The sequence below is a fragment of the Carassius carassius genome, chromosome 37 (genome assembly GCF_963082965.1).
Source record: "Carassius carassius chromosome 37, fCarCar2.1, whole genome shotgun sequence".
Classification (NCBI taxonomy): domain Eukaryota; kingdom Metazoa; phylum Chordata; class Actinopteri; order Cypriniformes; family Cyprinidae; genus Carassius; species Carassius carassius.
In genome coordinates, this window is record NC_081791.1 from 27381132 (window position 1) to 27399942 (window position 18811).

The window sequence follows — 18811 nt, forward strand, 5'->3', positions numbered from 1 at the left end:
CAAAGAACATCTTTCTCAGTTGCAGACTTTCCATTTAAAGTCAGTTTATTCCAAAACAATTTCACTGCACAGACGCGTCACCCAATATCACTGACAACAGATTTTGTGTAGCTGGTCCTAGTGCATTTTAATATTGAACAGCTTCTAACTGCATCTTCACAAGAATTCCATAATGAGATTATTTAATATAATCTAACACATCGTGTCACATGATTAAAATATTTTATTTAAAAATATACAGTTGCATGTTTGGCGTGTGTAAATTGGTTCGCACCACTTTGTGACGAGAAAGAACTGCAGTTGTTAACGATAACGATAATTCACCCAGACACATACATCTCTTCAGGTTTTATTTTCAAATAATGTCCTCTCCTCACAAGTTTGGCTTTATGTCAGAGGATATATCTAGTCTCTTTGTTGGATCGCACCATTGGCCGAGTGGAGAGGAGAGGAGCAGAGCCATATGTTTGAAGTTCTGATGGTAATTCAGTCAAACATGTAAGTCTCACAGTGCCAGCGCTTGCTGGTCTGATGTCATACTGAGCAGCTAAATTTCTGGAATTCTGTGAAATGGAATCTTCAGTCATCCAGGAAGAAGTAGTTTCCACTCTTCTTTTGTTCCACATCCTTAAAGGAGAAAGCAGATAACAGTTTTTTTAATAAACAGGTACAAAGCTACTACTGGCCACACTTTGATACAACATCAAGACCAATCGAGTCAAAAGCCTATTAAGACAGCATTTCTGTAAGTCAAAGACGTATGAAATTATATTACAAGGCCCAAAATGCAATCTAGCCAAGAAGCTTGAGTTTTAAGATTGCTGCAATCCAAAAACACTGGATTTTCAATGTTAAAGGGATAGTTCACCCAAAGATCAATGTTGAAAAACTTTGTATGAGTTGCTTTCGTATGTTGTACATAAAAAAAGATAATTTGAAGATTGCTGGTAATCAAACAGTTGGTGGTTCCCACATTTTTCCCAACTTTTTCAATTTTGGGTGAACTATCACTTTAAGCTAACTGAGACTTGTTATAGCACTTGCATATCATTGCTCTTTTGTTGATTTTTATTGCTTCCATTTCTAAGTCGCTTTGGATAAAAGTGTCTGCTAAAAGACTAAATTTAAACTGAATCCAGCCGAATAATGACATTACTGGTGTTTGTAAGAAATAATACTGTGTAGCTGCTTTAATACAATCTGTAATGTCAATTCAGCTTAAAAGTGAATTAATTTTGGGTTAAATGCAGAATTTGTGTAGTTAACTAAAACTAAAACCATAAAAAATTTAAATAATACATAATACAAATGTTAAACTTCCTTGATTTCAGCTAGTTGCCAAGGCAAAATGTCTAATTTTCATTTAGTTGAATAAAAACTATGCACATAAAAAAAACAATACGCCAAAAACACAACAAACCACTAAAAACTTGAAATAAAAACACAATATAAAAATAAAACTAGTTCAAAATCTGAATAAAAACATTATCGTAATAATACTAATAAATGATATCCGTAGAAAACGATCTGTCTAGTGTAATTTGTAAAGAGTCATTTAAATGTGAATGTTAACCTTAATGGAATTGAGTTTGTTAATTCTTGGTCTGAAGTTGTTTGGGTCTCTTCTGAACGTGATCTCCAGCTGCGCTAAAAACTTATTCATGCCAGCCAGCAGGTTCTGTGGACTGATGAGAAACACATTTCAGCATGAACATTGCTCGTAGAGTTATGACTGAATATCTGAAACACTGAACACTTTCATTTGCACATTTAAGGGAACTTTTGTATATTCAATACAGACGTTATCAGAGTAAATGAAGTACGTACGCATTGGCGTTAGTGTTTCTGGATGGAATCCCATCGAAGACGATGACTCGGTCTGCCAGATAAGTGGCCATGATGAAGTCGTGCTCCACCACAAATGCTGTCTTCTTGGCGTGAAGGATGAATCTGCATGGCAAATAAAGGAAGGAATCTGTGAAATAAGCATTGAGTGCATCAAACCGGTGAAAACAGCCATGAAAGTGTTGTAGATGCTACCGTTTGATGACCCTGGCAGCCATCAGACGCTGCTCGGAGTCCAGATACGCTGACGGCTCGTCGATCAGATACACATCCGCAGGCTTTCCTAAACACAGAGCCAGAGCCACACGCTGCAGCTCACCACCAGACAGATTCTGGACCTAGAGACACAATCAGTGAGCGCGTGAGAATCAAGCAAACTGTGTAATGTACTTAAGTGATGGTAACAAAAACTACAGAAAAAAAATAAAAACACAAACTTATTTTTAAATGAGAAAAAGTTCTAAAATAAGAAGAAAAAAAAAAGTTTAAATAGGAAATTTCAAATGGAAGAATTCCAAAAATGGCAAAAACACAAAATTCTATATGGTTTTGAAGTTCTAAAACTACTGAAAAAAATTGAATGCTAAATAAAAAAATAAATAAATAAATAAATAAAAAAGAATATTGATAAATGCTATAATAGTACTGAGGGTGTTTAAGTTCTAACATAAAATAATAAAAAAAAATATTAAATTACAAAAACACATAAAATAACTAAATCTGCACATTAAATTAAAGACTGAAAATATACACATTTCCAAAATATTCTATTCTCCAACTGTTTTAAAGGTGTGACACTAATCAAAAATGTTTTCAAATAGAGCTGAAATAAAATATTAAAGACTTTTTACATATATGAACATACTTCCTACTTGGAATATTACATTGCAATGTGGTGATAAACGATTAAAAGCTAAACGCGATGCATCAAGAAAACGAGCGACTCATTCCACTCCTAAATAGTACAGGACACTAGAATAACTCTGGTGTACTCACGTCCTGGTCGATGATGCTTTCGATCTGCATGGGCTTCATTACATCTGTGACGAACTGAGGGTGTGTGTACGCGTCTCTGATCTTCTCGTGCAGCAGGGCTCGAACACTGCCCTGGAAACACACACCGAACATCACGACTCCTGCACACTGATGATTAACATGCAGTGACAGAGCTCAAACTCACTTTGAACTTGGGGCTGATCTTCTGTGGCTTGTAGCTCACGTTCAGGATGGGCACCTCACCTGAGAAACACAACACACACTCGCTTACACACAGAAGAGAACAATCAGTTAACCTGTCTGTGTGGAGAGATGCTATCCTTGTGAGATACATCTATACAAAAATGTCCCAAACTGTATTTTGACTTCTCAGAAGAGAAACAAATCATAACTATTAGTAATTATTATTCTTTGCATTAATAGCAGATTAAAGAAAGAAAATTCATGCCATGTCTATTGTCATGCTGAAAACCATATCAGAGTTATTAAAATATACAAACATTTAAAACAAGGCTAAAATGCTAAAATCTTCAAGACCTATTTTTCTTAAAAATATTTGTTTAGGACGCTTTCCTCAATCCTACATTAATTTATACAAGTTGTTTTATAATTGACTTAAGACTTATACATGACAAAAGCACATAAAATTACTAAAACTTAAAAGACATTAAAGACTGAAAATATACACATTTCCAAAATATTTAACTTCTCCAACGTTTTAAAGGTGTAACACTAATCGAAAACAGTTAACAAATAATAGCATTACATTTCAAATGGAGCTGAAGTAAAATATTAAAGATTTATTTTAATTTATTATAAATAAATACATTTGTTTTAAATGGTTTCCTTGTCAACTAACTGTAAGATTTAATTGAAATCCCAAAATTATTATAAGTGAAATAATAAATTAAAGTGAAATATATATATACATATCATACACTTATTTATTAAAATTTAATACATTAAAATATTTAAAGCAAGACAAAAATGCTAAAATCTTCAAGACCTATTTTTCTTAAATTTTCTACGCCGCTTTCTTCGATCCTAGTTATTTTTTAAGTTATTTTATTTCTATTTAGCTTTTATTTCAGTTTTAGTATTTATTTTTAAATGTGTATTTTACCTACAATTAGACTTAAGACTTAAAATAATTACTTTTTTATATATATAAAGAAATATCTTTCTAATACCATGCCGACAACTTTGGCTATTTTCATTGTGAATACCATAATTGAGTTATTAATATTTTAAACAGAAACCACACTAAAAATTCAAATTTCAAAATTCCATAACCCTTTTTCTTAAATTCTTGAACTTAATTGGTATCAATCTGATTGGAAATGTATTCAGGGATAGCAACATAACAATTTTCTCAGAAAAGAATATCACAATTCAATGAAACCGGATTAGATTTAGAATTTCAATAACTTTTAGAATTTTTTATTAAAATGAGCAATCGGAGTGGTGTGCTGATTTCTACCCCCTCCGTCTGGTTTGAGGCCTCCTGCAAGCATCCTGATGAACGTGCTTTTCCCAGTCCCTGAAAGAGCAGAGCTCGTTTAGAGGATGATAAATCAAGTCAGGTTCAGCAGCGCTTCTTGAACACAGAGCCGTGTCTCACCGTTCTCTCCCAGCATGACCATGATCTCCGAGTCGGTGAACTCTCCTTCTGTGATGCCGAGCGTGAACTCGCCCATGCTCTTCTTCATGTTGGGGTACTGATAGCGACACATCTTCTTCACTTCCTCCTCGGCGGCCGTCTCTGCCACTTTAAACACCAGAGACGTCTCCCTGAAGCGCAGGTTCTCTGTCGGCACGTAGCCGTCCAGGAAAATATTGATTCCTGGAAAAGGAAACGAGAGAATGTTATTGTAAACACATAACATTTTAGGGTGTTTCACTGTTTAGTTAATTTTTGCTATCTAGTTTTTTATGCTATTTAAAAGACGAAAAAAACTTGAATTAAAACTCCTGTACTCTTCTGTATAGGGCTGGGCGATATGAGCAAAAATTCATCTCTCTGTATTTTTGGGATGATCTGACGTATAGTGTAGCCTATATGTATTTGGATTAAACAAATAAAGTGAAAGTAAGCATGTTGGCATATATTATGTGCAAAAAAGGATTACAATAGCATTACGTTGTAACACTGAAATCTAAAAAACACCCCAAATTATATATTTTTAAAGCATAAGTTAATGTTACTAAACTAAAAAAATGAAAATAATAAAAAAAAGCTGAGACTAATTGAGTAAAAGGTCTATTTTGTTGAACACATTACACTTTACAGTTAGTGCTATCATAGTAATACACTTACTTATAGGTTTAAAATACTGCAGGTGTCACATTTATTGTCCAACTACAAATATTTCAGCAAAAATTAATACTTTAGTCAGAGTTACTGCGCTCATTTCATTGAGCTTTGTGAGTTGAGTTTGGCGGAGAATCACTAAAGCAGAAGCTCATGCACTTCTGACAGCAAAATGGAAATATTTCCATTGGTTTTGAATAGTTACAGATGGAGAAAATACCTGTGAGATGTAAGTTATGCATTAGAGCACATCTAAAACACATTAAACAGCGCGTGTCTCTGTCAGCCTCAGAGCCGCTTTGAACTACTAAAACTATAAACTATAGGCTACAAGGAAAGAAAAACAATGCACAAATAATTTAAATGCAAGGTCCGAGCAGGTCTGAAGTGCTACTGATTTAACCCCAGTAGAAACAGAGCATCACACGCAGGTTTTGGAGAGGGCCGTACCTTCCCGGACGCTGAAGGGACTGGTCACCACACCGTACGCGCTGGGAACGCCGTACAGACAGCAGATGAAGTCTGACAGGTAATCCAACACACTCAAGTCGTGCTCCACCACAATGATGTACCTGCACAGAGGAACACGAGCTGTAACGAGGAGTAACTAGCAGCTCTACGTGAGCATCGGAGGAGCTTCAGACCTGTCTGGAGAGATGAGGGAGCGGATGGTGATGGCAGCTCTCAGTCTCTGCTTCACATCCAGATAACTGGACGGCTCGTCGAACATGAAGCTAGAGAGAACAGCCACAGAGCTATCAGTGTCCAGCTCTTAAACAGGGCTCATTCACTGAATTAAAGCTAAACGCTTGATGAAAAACTTGCAATGAAAAATAGAAATGCTGTCTTCGTAACTAACTGACAGAAGGTTAAAAATGAAAGGTAAATAAATATTTGTGAAAACCAAAAAAAAAAAAAAAAGAACATGAAATTTTAAATGGAATTTATACAAGTAAAAGACCAAAATATTATGAAATATTATAATAATGTAAAAGATCAAAATATTATGATAGTATTCAAATTATATAAATACTACTAATAAAATTAATAAAACTGGCATAAAATAGCACATGACAAAAGCACATTAAATGATTAAAATTAGTCAAATAAAAATGTAATATATATATATAAAAAAGTTATACTATATTATAATAGTGTACAAATAATTATAAAATAACACTGCAGGATGTTAGATAATTACATTGAAATAAATTGAGTTTATGCTTAATTATTGAAATTTGTCAAATTGAAACAACATTTCATCATTACAATGAATTAAAATAAGTTTAAATAGTAAATTAATTAAAACTGAAATAAAGAATTAAAGCTAAATATATTTAAAAATAAAAAAATGACAAAAAAGCGTGCAATTACTGAAACTAAAATTAATTTGATAATTGCAAAAAAAATACAAGCTCAAAATATCAACATTAATAAACAATACTAAAATAACACTAATGAAATCAAATGAATTCAAACTGAAGCACTAAAACTGAAAAAAGCACATGAAATTATTACAATTAATCAAATGAAAATGAAAAATATATATAAAAAATGTAAAGCTAAAAAAACTAATATTATAATAGTATATAAATAATTCTAAAATAGCACTGCAGGACGTCAGATAATTACGATGGAATAAATTGAGATTAAACTTAAATACTGAAATAAGTCAAATGAAAAATATTTTTTTAATGCTAAACAATATAAAACAAACAAACAAATTCAAAACAATAACTGATATATAAATAAGACTGAATGCTTCAGGGCTTCATCACTGCACGAACACAGATGCTGAAAGACTCACATATCAGCTCTCTGAATGCAGACGACTGCGCAGGCGAATCTCTGCAGCTCTCCTCCTGACAGATCCTCAACATTACGCTCACGCAGGTGCAACAGATCTGACCAATCACAGCGCAGAACCATCAGACACAAGACACAACAAAACCAGCTACATTATTCTAACATGATCCTGCACTAACAGAAGTGCATGTCTACTTACCCAGCTGTTCACACACCAGTTCTTCTGTCTTGGTGTCGTCCTTCCTGCTCAGGATGGAGCCTACTGACCCCTGCAGGACAAACAGAGAATTACAAACACAACCAATCAATCGAATATGACTTCAAATCAGCAGCCGTTCATACTGACCTTAACGGTTTTGGGGATCTGATCGACATACTGTGGCTTAACGATGGCCTTCAGGTCGTCCTCCAGGATCTTGGTGAAATAGTTCTGCAGCTCAGAGCCACGGAAATATGCGAGGATCTCCTGCCAGTCAGGAGGAGCCTGGGAAAACACGCATTAGTTTGTTTATGTATTCACTGTTTAACGGCATCCCAGCATCAAGGCTATTTCCAAGGCTTTCTCAGAGTAATCAGATTTGAAGTGTGTGTTTGTGCGGATGAGAGAAACTCACATCGAATCTCCCCAGGTTTGGTTTCTGTTTTCCCGCCAGGATTTTGAGGGCCGTGGATTTCCCGATGCCGTTAGTACCCACGAGCCCCAGCACCTCACCTGGACGAGGGATGGGCAACCTGACCAACACACACACTCAGATCAACTCCACAACACACTGAAGCATGACTACTGTGCTGAAGACTCAGTTTATACCTGTGGAGCTTGAAGGAGTTGGCACAGTATCTGTGTGTGGTTTCCTTCTCCAGGTTGCTTGGCAGGTTCACGATCGACAGAGCGCCAAATGGGCATTTCTTAATGAAAGAGAATAATTAAATTATGATAAACTATGAAAATGTTATGGAAATAAGTCAGTTTAGAGACTTAAAATTAATAGCATATGTTATATTTGATCCATCAAGGCTTTTATGGCTCATTTATAGTTCTATAAAGTTTTATTTTAAGGCCCAAACTGAGCAGAAATATGCAATTTGGCAAAAAAGTCTGAGAAAATTCTGACGCTTATAATGTTAATCAGTGAGATCTGTCTAACAATAGAGCAGACTCTGATATAAACTGATGTAAATATGAGTCTGTGCTCTATATCTCCAGTAATGAGATGAGATGTAAATGATCCGTACATATAACACAGTGACTGAGAGCTGCAGAAATCAAGGCTCCTCAGAAGATGTGAGATGTTCTGGAGGCTTGTGAAGATCATTCCTCCGCTGAGGAACAGTGAAAGTAAAGCTTCTGGAAAAAAACGCTCCTCAAAAGATCCTGAGGATCAGATTTGAGACTCTAAAACATGATTGATGGAGAATCAAGTAAAGCTGAGCTGCTTCAGTCCAGTAAGAGTTCATCTGGAGATATCACTGACCTTACTGACCTTTACTTGATCACAATCAGGAAAGATTTGACACGTGAAGCTCGAGCTAAAACAGTTACACTAAAAGAGCTCTAAACTATCAATTAGATGACAGAAGGCGTGGAGTAGATTGTGTGCATTTTGTTTTTCAGTAAAGATTTGATCATGTTAAGCATTTAGAGACCTTAAAAATGTGTGCATCACATGTAACTCTGTATAGTGTTAAATTACTAGCTTTTCAAGATGAAAGTGAACTGACTGAAGAAAGAGAGAGAAATACGATGTCTATCATTGCATTTTGCTGCCAAATCTTTAGTGCACTACAGTAGTAATTACAAGTGCAGTTTTGTGCAAAACAAACATTTGCATTTAGTTGAATACATAAATGAATCTGAACATGCACTGAACAGACAGAATCAGGACGAATTACCTTGATACAGATTCCACATCCGATGCAGAGAGACTCTGAGATCCAGACGATTTTACTCTGAGGCGTGACCTCGATGCACAGCTTACCTGCGAAAAGACACACAGGAATGATCCCCAAAACCTGCACCGACACTGAAACTGGGCGAACGCAGCGGGCGATCCTTACCCATGCGCACCACCGGACAGCTCTTCTTGCACTCCTGACGACATTTCTTGGGCTTGCACTTGTCATGGTTCACGATAGCGATTCTGGTGTTTTTGTCGGCCATTTGGCTGGTTTGATGACACAGATCTACAGGAACAGAGGAGGTCTAGACCTCACTAGAATAAGAGAGAGATTAAGAATTAGGGGCCATTCACATATAAGCAGCGTATCATTGCAGTCCAGGGATTTCCTGATATTTATGTCTTGTGATTATTTTGACTCCAATAAGAGGAACGATGCATGGAGACACACAGGCAATGGAATAACTGGTAAGCATGATACTGTTTATACATGGATGTTTATTAGCTGGTGTATCAGTTATGCTAGCTGTTCCTAAATGCATTACTTTTTTCATCAATATTAGGGCCTCATTACCTTGACCCTACTTCCTGTAGAGCCAGAGCCCCTGGCATCGACCAGCAGCATCAGCAAACATCCAGTCTACACCTGTCAGAGTCACGCCGGTCTCTAGATGTCCCTCAATGGGAAAGAGGAAGAGAAGGACAGAGCCAGACCTCTCTGAACTCCAGAAGAGCTTTCTAAGTGAACCTCAAGACTATGATGAACTCATGAAGTTTTGTTTGAACATATCCTTACTAATTAATATGTCACTTTTATGTAATATTCTTGACAATTTATTAGGTGTATTATTGATATTATAAATCAAGCAATTAATGATGGCAAATCAAAGCGATACTTATAGATTTAAAAATAAGTCGCTGTCTTAATGAGTCAGGCATTGTGTCATTCATTCATTTAGTAACGAAGCAAAATGCTGCAGGCCTAGTTATGAATGGGTTAATTAATCACTGACTCTCCACAAGATTTGGTTCACTATTGAAGCACCGCTGTATGTTACTTGGAGTTGCACTTTCGAATTCGTTGGCACTATTATTTTATTGTAAAATAGAACAAAAATGACAATATTCTGTGTAAAATGTAAAATTTGTTCACTTAACACTTCCTTTTTTTTGATTGAAGTGTTGTAAAAATGAATGGCACATCTGCCATCGTTTGGATATTCAGGGAAATTTGCATTCTTGAGTCGTATCTTAATAAACATGCAAACAATAACACGCACTGAGTGTGTCTGTATCTAAGAGTTTAAATGGATCTCAGTCCGTATCAAAATTTGCTCTTCATGCTGTTAAGTGAAGATCTATTTTAAAGATGCATTGAACAGTAGCAGGCTTTGCATCACATGCATGCTGCTTGTGTGTGTGGATGCAGTCAGTTTTGACCGCAAAAGATGAGGTAAGTGGATTGGATATCATTTATCTGACCGTTTACTTCACTCCCATTTTCCTGTTTTTACATTAGAAGCGGTATTTTGCTTTTTTCAGGAATACATGTTCGGTTTTAATGCACATGTAAGTTGGGGTAGAATTAAATTAATGCCAAAACTCAGAATTTAGTTCCCAGTACCCCAGTTTGAAAACCACTGGTCTAGCTCATACCTTTAGTCTAATTATTATTCTGATATATATATATATATATATATATATATATATATATATATATACAGTACAGACCAAAAGTTTGGACACACCTTCTCATTCAAAGAGTTTTCTTTATTTTCATGACTATGAAAATTGTAGAGTCACACTGAAGGCATCGAGGGCTATTTGAGCAAGAAGGAGAGTGATGGGGTGCTGCTCCAGATGACCTGGCCTCCACAGTCACCGGACCTGAACCCAATCGAGATGGTTTAGGGGTGAGCTGGACCACAGACAGAAGGCAAAAGGGCCAACAAGTGCTAAGCATCTCTCGGGGAACTCCTTCAAGACTGTTGGAAGACCATTTCAGGTGACTACCTCTTGAAGCTCATCAAGAGAAAGCCAAGAGTGTGCAAAGCAGTAATCAAAGCAAAAGGTGGCTACTTTGAAGAACCTACAATATGACATATTTTCAGTTGTTTCACACTTTTTTGTTATGTATATAATTCCACATGTGTTAATTCATAGTTTTGATGCCTTCAGTGTGAATCTACAATTTTCATAGTCATGAAAATAAAGAAAACTCTTTGAATGAGAAGGTGTGTCCAAACTTTTGGTCTGTACTGTATATATATATATATATATATATATATATATATATATATATATATATATATATATTTTTTTTTTTTTTTTTTTACTTTTTAATTAACAACTACAATGTTGATTAACACATTTGAATGTTTCTAAAACAACTGAACTGATCAATGATTTAAAATACAAAAATAAGGCAATGAGGCAAGTTGTATTAAAATGCAAAGATTTAGTTTATTAAGCAGTATGTTACAGATTCGTTTATTCTTTGGTTATTCAATAAGAGTTGTTGCTGCTCATCTGTGGAGATTTCCCATTGCACTGGAGTCAGGGTCTGATGATGGTGCTTGTGGATGGTCCTCGGCCTGATCTACCCTCAGAAGCTTGTGGAGGATGCAAGAAGCCTTAATGGCTTTCTCTGCCATTTCTGGGGTCACTCCTAGCATCAATAACAGCAAGGAGAACAACTGAGAAGGAGCCTTTGTAGTTAAAGCTGGAGGCAGGGACCTGGATCACTATGTGCTTGCCATCTACTGCCCCAAAACAGTCAAGGAAATTTCACATCCACTGGAAATCAGCTGCGATTCCTCGCTAGCGTTCCCTGTTGGGTGATATATTCTTATATTCCTCCACAAGAATGGCTTCACACATGTCATATGATGCCTGCAACTGTAAAGTGACCCACGTGATAACTGAAGGCGATGGTCTTAAAAGAATCCCCAGTTGCAAGATGCCTGTAAGAAATGTACATTTATATATTTAGTGTGTGTGACATATATATTAAAGACCACAATAATGATGTTATTTATATATAAAATATTTTAATGCTCACAACTAATTCCTTGTTAAATCAATCATTGTTTAAGAATTGCTCCGTATTCTATACATGAACGTGTGTATGTGTTTCTGTTATTTGTTTTAAGACCACTTCAGTAAAAAGAGTCGATAATTACCTTAGATCCGTTGCGCAGGAGAGAATGACAGAAGCTCTGTTTGCTGATGCCTAGGCTAATTTTTCTTAAAATATAATTAATCAGGTCCTTGTCCACTCTGAAATAGGCTTTAAAACCTCATGTTGTCCAGACAGAGCTCCTGTATCAGCTGGTTTTTGAAGAATGGAGTGCACCCAAACACTGCAGCGTTTTTTTTACTTTTCTTCGTTGATAAATCTTGTAGCAGAGTTACAGCAAGGGTTTTAAAAGGCACGTTTTAGGCACGACATGTGAACGTCCCCGAAGACAAACTAATAATTAGGAATGCATTACATCCTCAAATCTAGCAAATATACAAACTGCAGTATGCATATCACAACTGCTTGCATCAGCTAAATAATTGTAATAAATTTAACAGATTAGTAATAGTTTAAATCAATTGGAAAGTCAGAGTTTTAAGTCATGCTGTCCAAGATTCACTGCCAAAAAAACAAGAAATGGATTAAGGTTATATCATTACGTTTTTAATTACATTTATATATAATTAAACACATTTAAAGCATTATTGTATTGCATTAACAAACTGCATATTTCTTTAATATCATGCAGTCTTACTAATCATAAAAAAAAGATGAATGATAAAATAACACGTCCCACAAGCTAATAATCAGACTTTCATGATATAATGAAATTATCTACGTATGACAAAATGTACAAATTATAATATAGTGCAAAAAAAAAAACATTTTTAGCGTTTAAATATAATTTTACACACTTGAAGCATTATTGCATCACATTTTGCATTATTATAACAAATCACTGCATGCCACATTTTTCTTCAATATAATACAGTGCTACTAATAATGCAATACAGAGCAATCCAGTCTCAAAAAGGGTGGACTTTTTCCACTTGAGCCTGTAAGAAACCACCTAGCAACTATTCTGGACAACCTAGCAACACCGACAACGTCCATTAAAATCAGCGTATCACTCGTTTACAGACATGGACTCATTCAAACGACCAGATATAATGGAAACAGCTGTTATCTGAACAGAGTTTTTAACTGTCTTAATCAAGCACTCAAGAAACAGTGATAGTCCACAGACCTTTAAATGAGATTCGAACCTGCAACCTTTCAGTCGCCAGACCACTTTAATAATCAATAAACCACAGATTCTGAAACAATTGGATCAGACCACTCCCTAACAGACAACCATTGTTTTAACACTGTGGAAATAATAGCAACAGTTAAAATATCCAGATTGAAAGATTTAATTATATCGAACACGTGGAACAGGTGCGCGCGCGCGCAAGTCGTGACTCAAACGCGCGCGCCTGAGGGAATAACGATGACGCAAGTATTTACCTCAGGGACCTTCCCACATAAATTTCACTCCAAAACCAAAACATTATTTCAATCGATCTTTCAAACATCTGCTTGGTTATAAAACACTTCGTTTAAGAATGACGTTCGTTTGATGTTAGTGGAAACCGGGGGCATTTAAATGGAAACAGAAAAGGCCTTGCGCGCATGGCGACGACGATGCGCTTAATGTCTGTCAAAATACCTATCAGCGTCTGTTTAATTGTTATAATACACCAATAAAACACCGCTCACCTCCCGCTGATGGTAACAGCGCAGTATAACGCGTTAATAAGCGGAGAGTGTCTTCTTTCGGTGTGAAGACAAGAGACGAGCAGCGCGTGCTGCTCCGGCGCACACCGCAGAGATGGCGCCAGAACGCGTGACGCAGAAGGGACGCGACGCGATCGAAAACCTGACGACGTATTCAGAGCGCGCCAATGCCGGGCAAATGCAAACAGCTTTTGGGTGTCCACGACCATATTTTATCCTTTTTGAGAAAATTATCCTTAGTTTATGTTAGTTGTGGAAACTGAAGGAAGAAGACACTGCTGTGTGAGTGTTTTTCAGTGAGTGCCGGTGAGTGACTGCGGCTTTGTTTTGCTTTAAAGATAAAAGGCACGGTTTGCTGCTTGTGCGTTTGTAAAATAAAATTTTCTAGCCCAGTTTACATTTAAACGTGTTTATTATTTGGTCGAATATATTTGTCATGCCAGTGTGAAATTATTGCACTCTTATTTTAACATTTTATTTTTTACAATAGTTATCTGAAACGTTGAAGTTGAAGCTTTTCTTGCAATTAATATGCTTTTCATTTGCTTTTATATATATATATATATACACATGCACACACATACACATGCACACACATATACGTGTTTGTGTGTAAAATAACATTTTAAAAATGTATCTCAAAAATAAATACCATAGTTTTAGTGTTTTGTATTCATTCATTCATATTTCTCTAAGTGAAAGTTCTACATTTATGTAAAATGTATATGTAAACTGTCTGTGGGTGTGGTTTAATTCCATCCCTTGTGTCTGTCTTCATTTCCACTCCTCAGTAACCATGGCAACGGCCACTAAGACCCCCCCGGGAGCAGATCCCAAGCAGCTGGAGCGCACAGGGACCGTCCGAGAGATCGGATCACAAGCCGTGTGGTCGCTTTCCTCATGCAAGCCAGGTGTGTGTCTTATTAATCTCTGTTTTTGATCAGTGTATTCATTCATTAGTTCGGTTTCTGTGTGAAGGGTTCGGAGTCGACCAGCTGAGGGACGATAATCTGGAGACGTACTGGCAGTCCGACGGCTCTCAGCCACATCTAGTGAACATTCAGTTCAGGTAGAGACACCATGAGCCCCTCTATGAGCTGACTGACCCACTAATACACCCATACACTGGTCAGGGATCTGACAGTACTGAGACATTCTGATCATGTTTTTTGGATCAGTTACAAAATATATATAGTATATGTTAATTCATATATCTATACATAATAAGTGACCCTGGAGCACAGAAGCAGTCTTATGTCTCTGGGGTATATTTGTAGCAATAGCTAAAAAATACATTGAATGGGTCAAAATTATAGATTTTTCTTTTATGCCAAAAATCATTAGGATATTAAGTAAAGATCATGTTCCGTTAAGATATATTGTAAATTTCCTACCGTAAATATATCTAAATTTAATTTTTGATTAGTAATATGCATTGCTAAGAATTAATTTGGACAACTTTAAAGATGACTTTATCAATATTTTGATTTTTTTTGCACCTTCAGATTCCAGATTTGCAAATAGTCGTATCTCTGACAAATATTGCTCTATCATGACAAACCGTACATCAGTGGAAAGCTTATTTATTCAGTTTATTCATCAATTTCTAAAAATTGACACTTAAGACTTGTTTTAAAAGCATATACTAAATGACTAAATGTAAATGTATTTGAATCAGACAATGTTTTGTCTCTGTTGTGTCCTGTTAGGAGGAAAACAATGGTTAAAATGCTGTGTATTTATGCCGATTATAAATCGGATGAGAGCTACACTCCCAGCAAGATCTCGGTCAGAGTTGGAAATAACTTCCACAACCTGCAGGAGATCCGGGTAAGAGTCATGACCTATGAACTCAAATACTTGATGCTGATTGGTCGTTTGTGACATTTCATGGTCCATTATTTTTATGTAATGTATTTTATATATATATATATATATATATATATATATATATATATATATATATATATATATAATATTTTATATCATATTTTATTATCTAGAACCATCAAAAATATGTAAATAAAATAAATATAAAAAAATAATTCTCGTTTAATTTTATTTAGATTGTACTAAGATTATAATTGAAATAAGATTATTAAAACAATAGACATTTTAAAAAACTAAAACTAATAGATTCAGAAATTAGCACTTCTTATTCTGTGTGTATATATATATTTATATAAAAAATTGTTTTTTTTCTTAAGTCTTAAAAAAGTGGAAAATTATTATAATTTCAAGAAAAAATCATGTAGGCTTATTTTTGGAATATATTTATAGTTTTTATAGTACACTAAAATATTTAACTTATTAAATTTTTTAATTTTTGTGACTGAAATATTTTTTTTAAATGTGACTTGGACCACAAAGCAGTCTTAAGTCACTGGGGTTATAGTTGTTGAAATAGGCAAAAATAAATAAATAAATTGTAAGGGTCAAAATGATACATTTTTCTTTCATGCCAAAAATCATTAGGATATTAATTAAAAATCATGTTCCATGAAGATATTAAGTACATTTCCTACAGTAAATATATCAAAACTTCATTTTTGATTACTAATATGCATTGCTAAGAATTTATTTGGACATCTTTAAAGATGATTTTCTCAATATTTAGATTTTTTTGCTCCCTCAGATTCCAGATTTTCAGATAGTTGTATCTCAGACAAATATTGTCCTCCTAACAAACCAGACATCAATGGAAAAACTTATTTATTCAGCTTTCAGATGATGTAGAAATCGAATTTTAAAACATTGACACTTAAGACTGGTTTTGTGCTCCAGGGACACAAATGTTGTTGCTAATACTAAATGTCAATTTACTGATTCATTTGTTAAGAAATCATATAATAAGCAGAATATGCGTTTTCACAAATTAAATCCTTTCATGGTGACATGAGCGTTGTTTGTGTGTGTGAGAGCAGCAGCTGGAGATGGTGGAGCCGAGCGGCTGGATTCACATCCCTTTGTTGGATCTGGTGAACAATCCCATCAGGACCTTCATGATCCAGATCGCCGTGTTGGCCAACCACCAGAACGGACGGGACACACACATGCGGCAGATCAAAGTCTACACGCCTGTGGAGGAGAGCTCCATCGGCAAATTCCCACGATGCACCACTGTAGACTTCATGATGTACCGCACCATCAGATGACCCCAGCTTTCATTTTTGCCTTCTCGTAAGACTGTTCTAGAATTAAAAGCTTTCAGATGTTTTTAAATGTGTTTTGTAAAGAGAACAGTTCGAAGTTCAGTTTATGTAAATGCAAATCTACAGGAAATAAATGTTGTTTTTGTTGAAATTAACAAATCATTTGTCTCTTGATGCTTTATTACAGCAGGATGGATCGGTTTAGCTTACTTTATTCAGTTGTGTTGACAAATCGCTCAATTGCACGCTATTCTACACAGCTTTGCGGAAACATGGACAGGTTTTTATCAGGTTGCTACAAATAGCCCTTTTGAGGAATAACAAGTTTGTGAGCTTAATGCCATACAGACATAAATATTATTTAATCATCCAAATATATTCAGCCAGGTGAGAAATAGAGATCTGCTTCTATTATCATTAGTATAGCATATTTGGTTTAAAAGTGTAGGATTTATAATGTACAATATGTCAAGTCTTGCTTTTAGTGATTGTAGTTCATATTTAAGCATTTAAAATTTTAGGTTGACAATTATTAGCATCGAAATATCAACAAGCATAATTAGATGATCTGTAAGGTAAGAACATCCATCTGCATTTATTATCCTTAGGATAACTGAATAACATTTTTTGGGTTCAAAGTGTTGTGATGTATAATGTTAAGATGTAGTACTTGTAGTTCACATTTAAACATTCAAGCAAATCTATAAGGCAAGGAATAGAGGTATAGTTTTACTATCATTATTAATACGTTATTAATAATGTGGGGTGGTGTTGGCACAGTGGATAAGACACATGCCTGTGGTGTGAGAGACCCGGGTTCGAATCCACTGTGAGACACCAATGTGTCCCTGAGCAAGACACTTAACCCCTAGTTGCTCCAGAGGAGTGCGACCTCTGATATATAGCAATTGTAAGTCGTTTTGGATAAAAGCGTCAGCTAAATGAATAAATGTAATAAAATAATATTTTGAGTTAAAAGTGTAGAATTTATAACAAGACTTAGGACTGTGTTTGGACAAATTTTACGATTCAATTCTATGTTGCTCAATATGGCACTTCTTGTATCCAGAACATTCAAATATGCATTCAAAAGTTTAGTCTGAGACCCTTAGAAGTGCATAAATATCGACAAGCATATAAAGACAATTGGGTAAGGAATATAGATCTCCTTTTATTAGGATTAGTAATTGAATAGCATTATAGGGTTCAAAGTCTAGGATTTATAATGTAAGATGTAGTACTTGTAGCTAACATTTTAACATTCAAACATGCATGAAAAAGTGTAGCTTGAGACAATTATTTGCATGTAAATATATCGACAAGCATATAAAGACTGTATTAGGTAAGGTATATAGATCTCCTTTATTGGGATTAGTACTTGAAAACCATTGCTGGGTTCAAAGTGTAGGAGTTATAATGTAAGATGTGCTACTTGTAGTTTACATGTAAACATTCAAACAGTTCAAGCCGGTAAGAAATGGATATCTAACCATACTGTCATTATTAATGAAATAACACTTTTGGATTAAAAGTCTAGGATTTATAATGTAAGATGTAGTACTTGTAGCTAACATTTTAACATTCAAACATGCATGAAAAAGTGTAGTTTGAGATACTTATTCGCGTGTAAGTATCGACAAGCATGTTTAAACAAGTTCTCAGATTAACATAATGTATAATGATGATGAATTACATTTTTGACCAAAAGTGCAGGATTTATAATGCACCTCTTGCTTTTAGTACTTGTAGTTCACATTTAAACATCCAGACGTTTTGATAGAGAAGCACAAAATTCAGCTTTGTTTAAGATTTGTATCTTCAATCTGTTTGTTTTACACATGCAGTGCCATTTTTTTATTATCTATACCTTTGCTGCATTTTTATTTTATTTTTTGCATTGTTTCATTGCCTATTTGTTGTTGTTTTTTTAGTTGGGATTCACTTGTCAAGTCAACCAGACTTTTGAGTAATTGCAAACTTCATGCTCATCCTTGAATACAATATTTAT

General features: G+C 35.1%; 2 protein-coding genes across 3 annotated transcripts; one reads left to right on the forward strand and one right to left on the reverse strand.

Moving 5' to 3' along the window:
• Positions 1 to 23: 23 nt before the first annotated feature.
• On the reverse strand, positions 24 to 13780 carry LOC132118554 (ATP-binding cassette sub-family E member 1-like). Of its 2 annotated transcripts, none has more exons than XM_059528476.1 (18): positions 13634 to 13780; positions 9014 to 9168; positions 8849 to 8934; positions 7767 to 7864; positions 7573 to 7690; positions 7305 to 7442; positions 7158 to 7227; positions 6960 to 7056; positions 5797 to 5886; positions 5603 to 5724; positions 4463 to 4684; positions 4322 to 4381; positions 3026 to 3084; positions 2842 to 2952; positions 2041 to 2183; positions 1828 to 1950; positions 1574 to 1685; positions 24 to 627 (listed from the first exon to the last, which is right to left on the reverse strand). In XM_059528476.1, the coding sequence occupies exons 2-18, from the start codon at positions 9114 to 9116 to the stop codon at positions 580 to 582; spliced, it is 1800 nt and encodes a 599-aa protein (XP_059384459.1). In that variant the 5' UTR covers positions 9117 to 9168; positions 13634 to 13780; the 3' UTR covers positions 24 to 579. The 2 variants fall into 2 exon arrangements, with proteins under 2 accessions (XP_059384459.1, XP_059384460.1); XM_059528477.1 differs by lacking the exon at positions 13634 to 13780 and adding an exon at positions 9428 to 9615.
• A 21-nt stretch (positions 13781 to 13801) lies between these two features.
• On the forward strand, positions 13802 to 16962 carry LOC132118555 (anaphase-promoting complex subunit 10-like). The gene is made up of 5 exons (XM_059528478.1): positions 13802 to 13957; positions 14443 to 14562; positions 14630 to 14720; positions 15361 to 15481; positions 16576 to 16962. The coding sequence occupies exons 2-5, from the start codon at positions 14448 to 14450 to the stop codon at positions 16804 to 16806; spliced, it is 558 nt and encodes a 185-aa protein (XP_059384461.1). The 5' UTR covers positions 13802 to 13957; positions 14443 to 14447; the 3' UTR covers positions 16807 to 16962.
• The last annotated feature ends 1849 nt before the right edge of the window (positions 16963 to 18811 follow it).

Bases quoted from the DNA above. Each gene is read 5' to 3' on its own strand.
- LOC132118554 (XM_059528476.1), bottom strand. From the start codon at position 9,116: ATGGCCGACAAAAACACCAGAATCGCTATCGTGAACCATGACAAGTGC. The intron at 7,057-7,157 runs GTAAGTAGACAT...GTGATTGGTCAG, and splicing joins ACTGGTGTGTGAACAGCTGG to ATCTGTTGCACCTGCGTGAG. The intron at 4,382-4,462 runs GTGAGACACGGC...CTGCTCTTTCAG, and splicing joins GGTCATGCTGGGAGAGAACG to GGACTGGGAAAAGCACGTTC.
- LOC132118555 (XM_059528478.1), top strand. From the start codon at position 14,448: ATGGCAACGGCCACTAAGACCCCCCCGGGAGCAGATCCCAAGCAGCTG. The intron at 14,563-14,629 runs GTGTGTGTCTTA...TTCTGTGTGAAG, and splicing joins GCTTTCCTCATGCAAGCCAG to GGTTCGGAGTCGACCAGCTG. The intron at 14,721-15,360 runs GTAGAGACACCA...GTGTCCTGTTAG, and splicing joins CTAGTGAACATTCAGTTCAG to GAGGAAAACAATGGTTAAAA.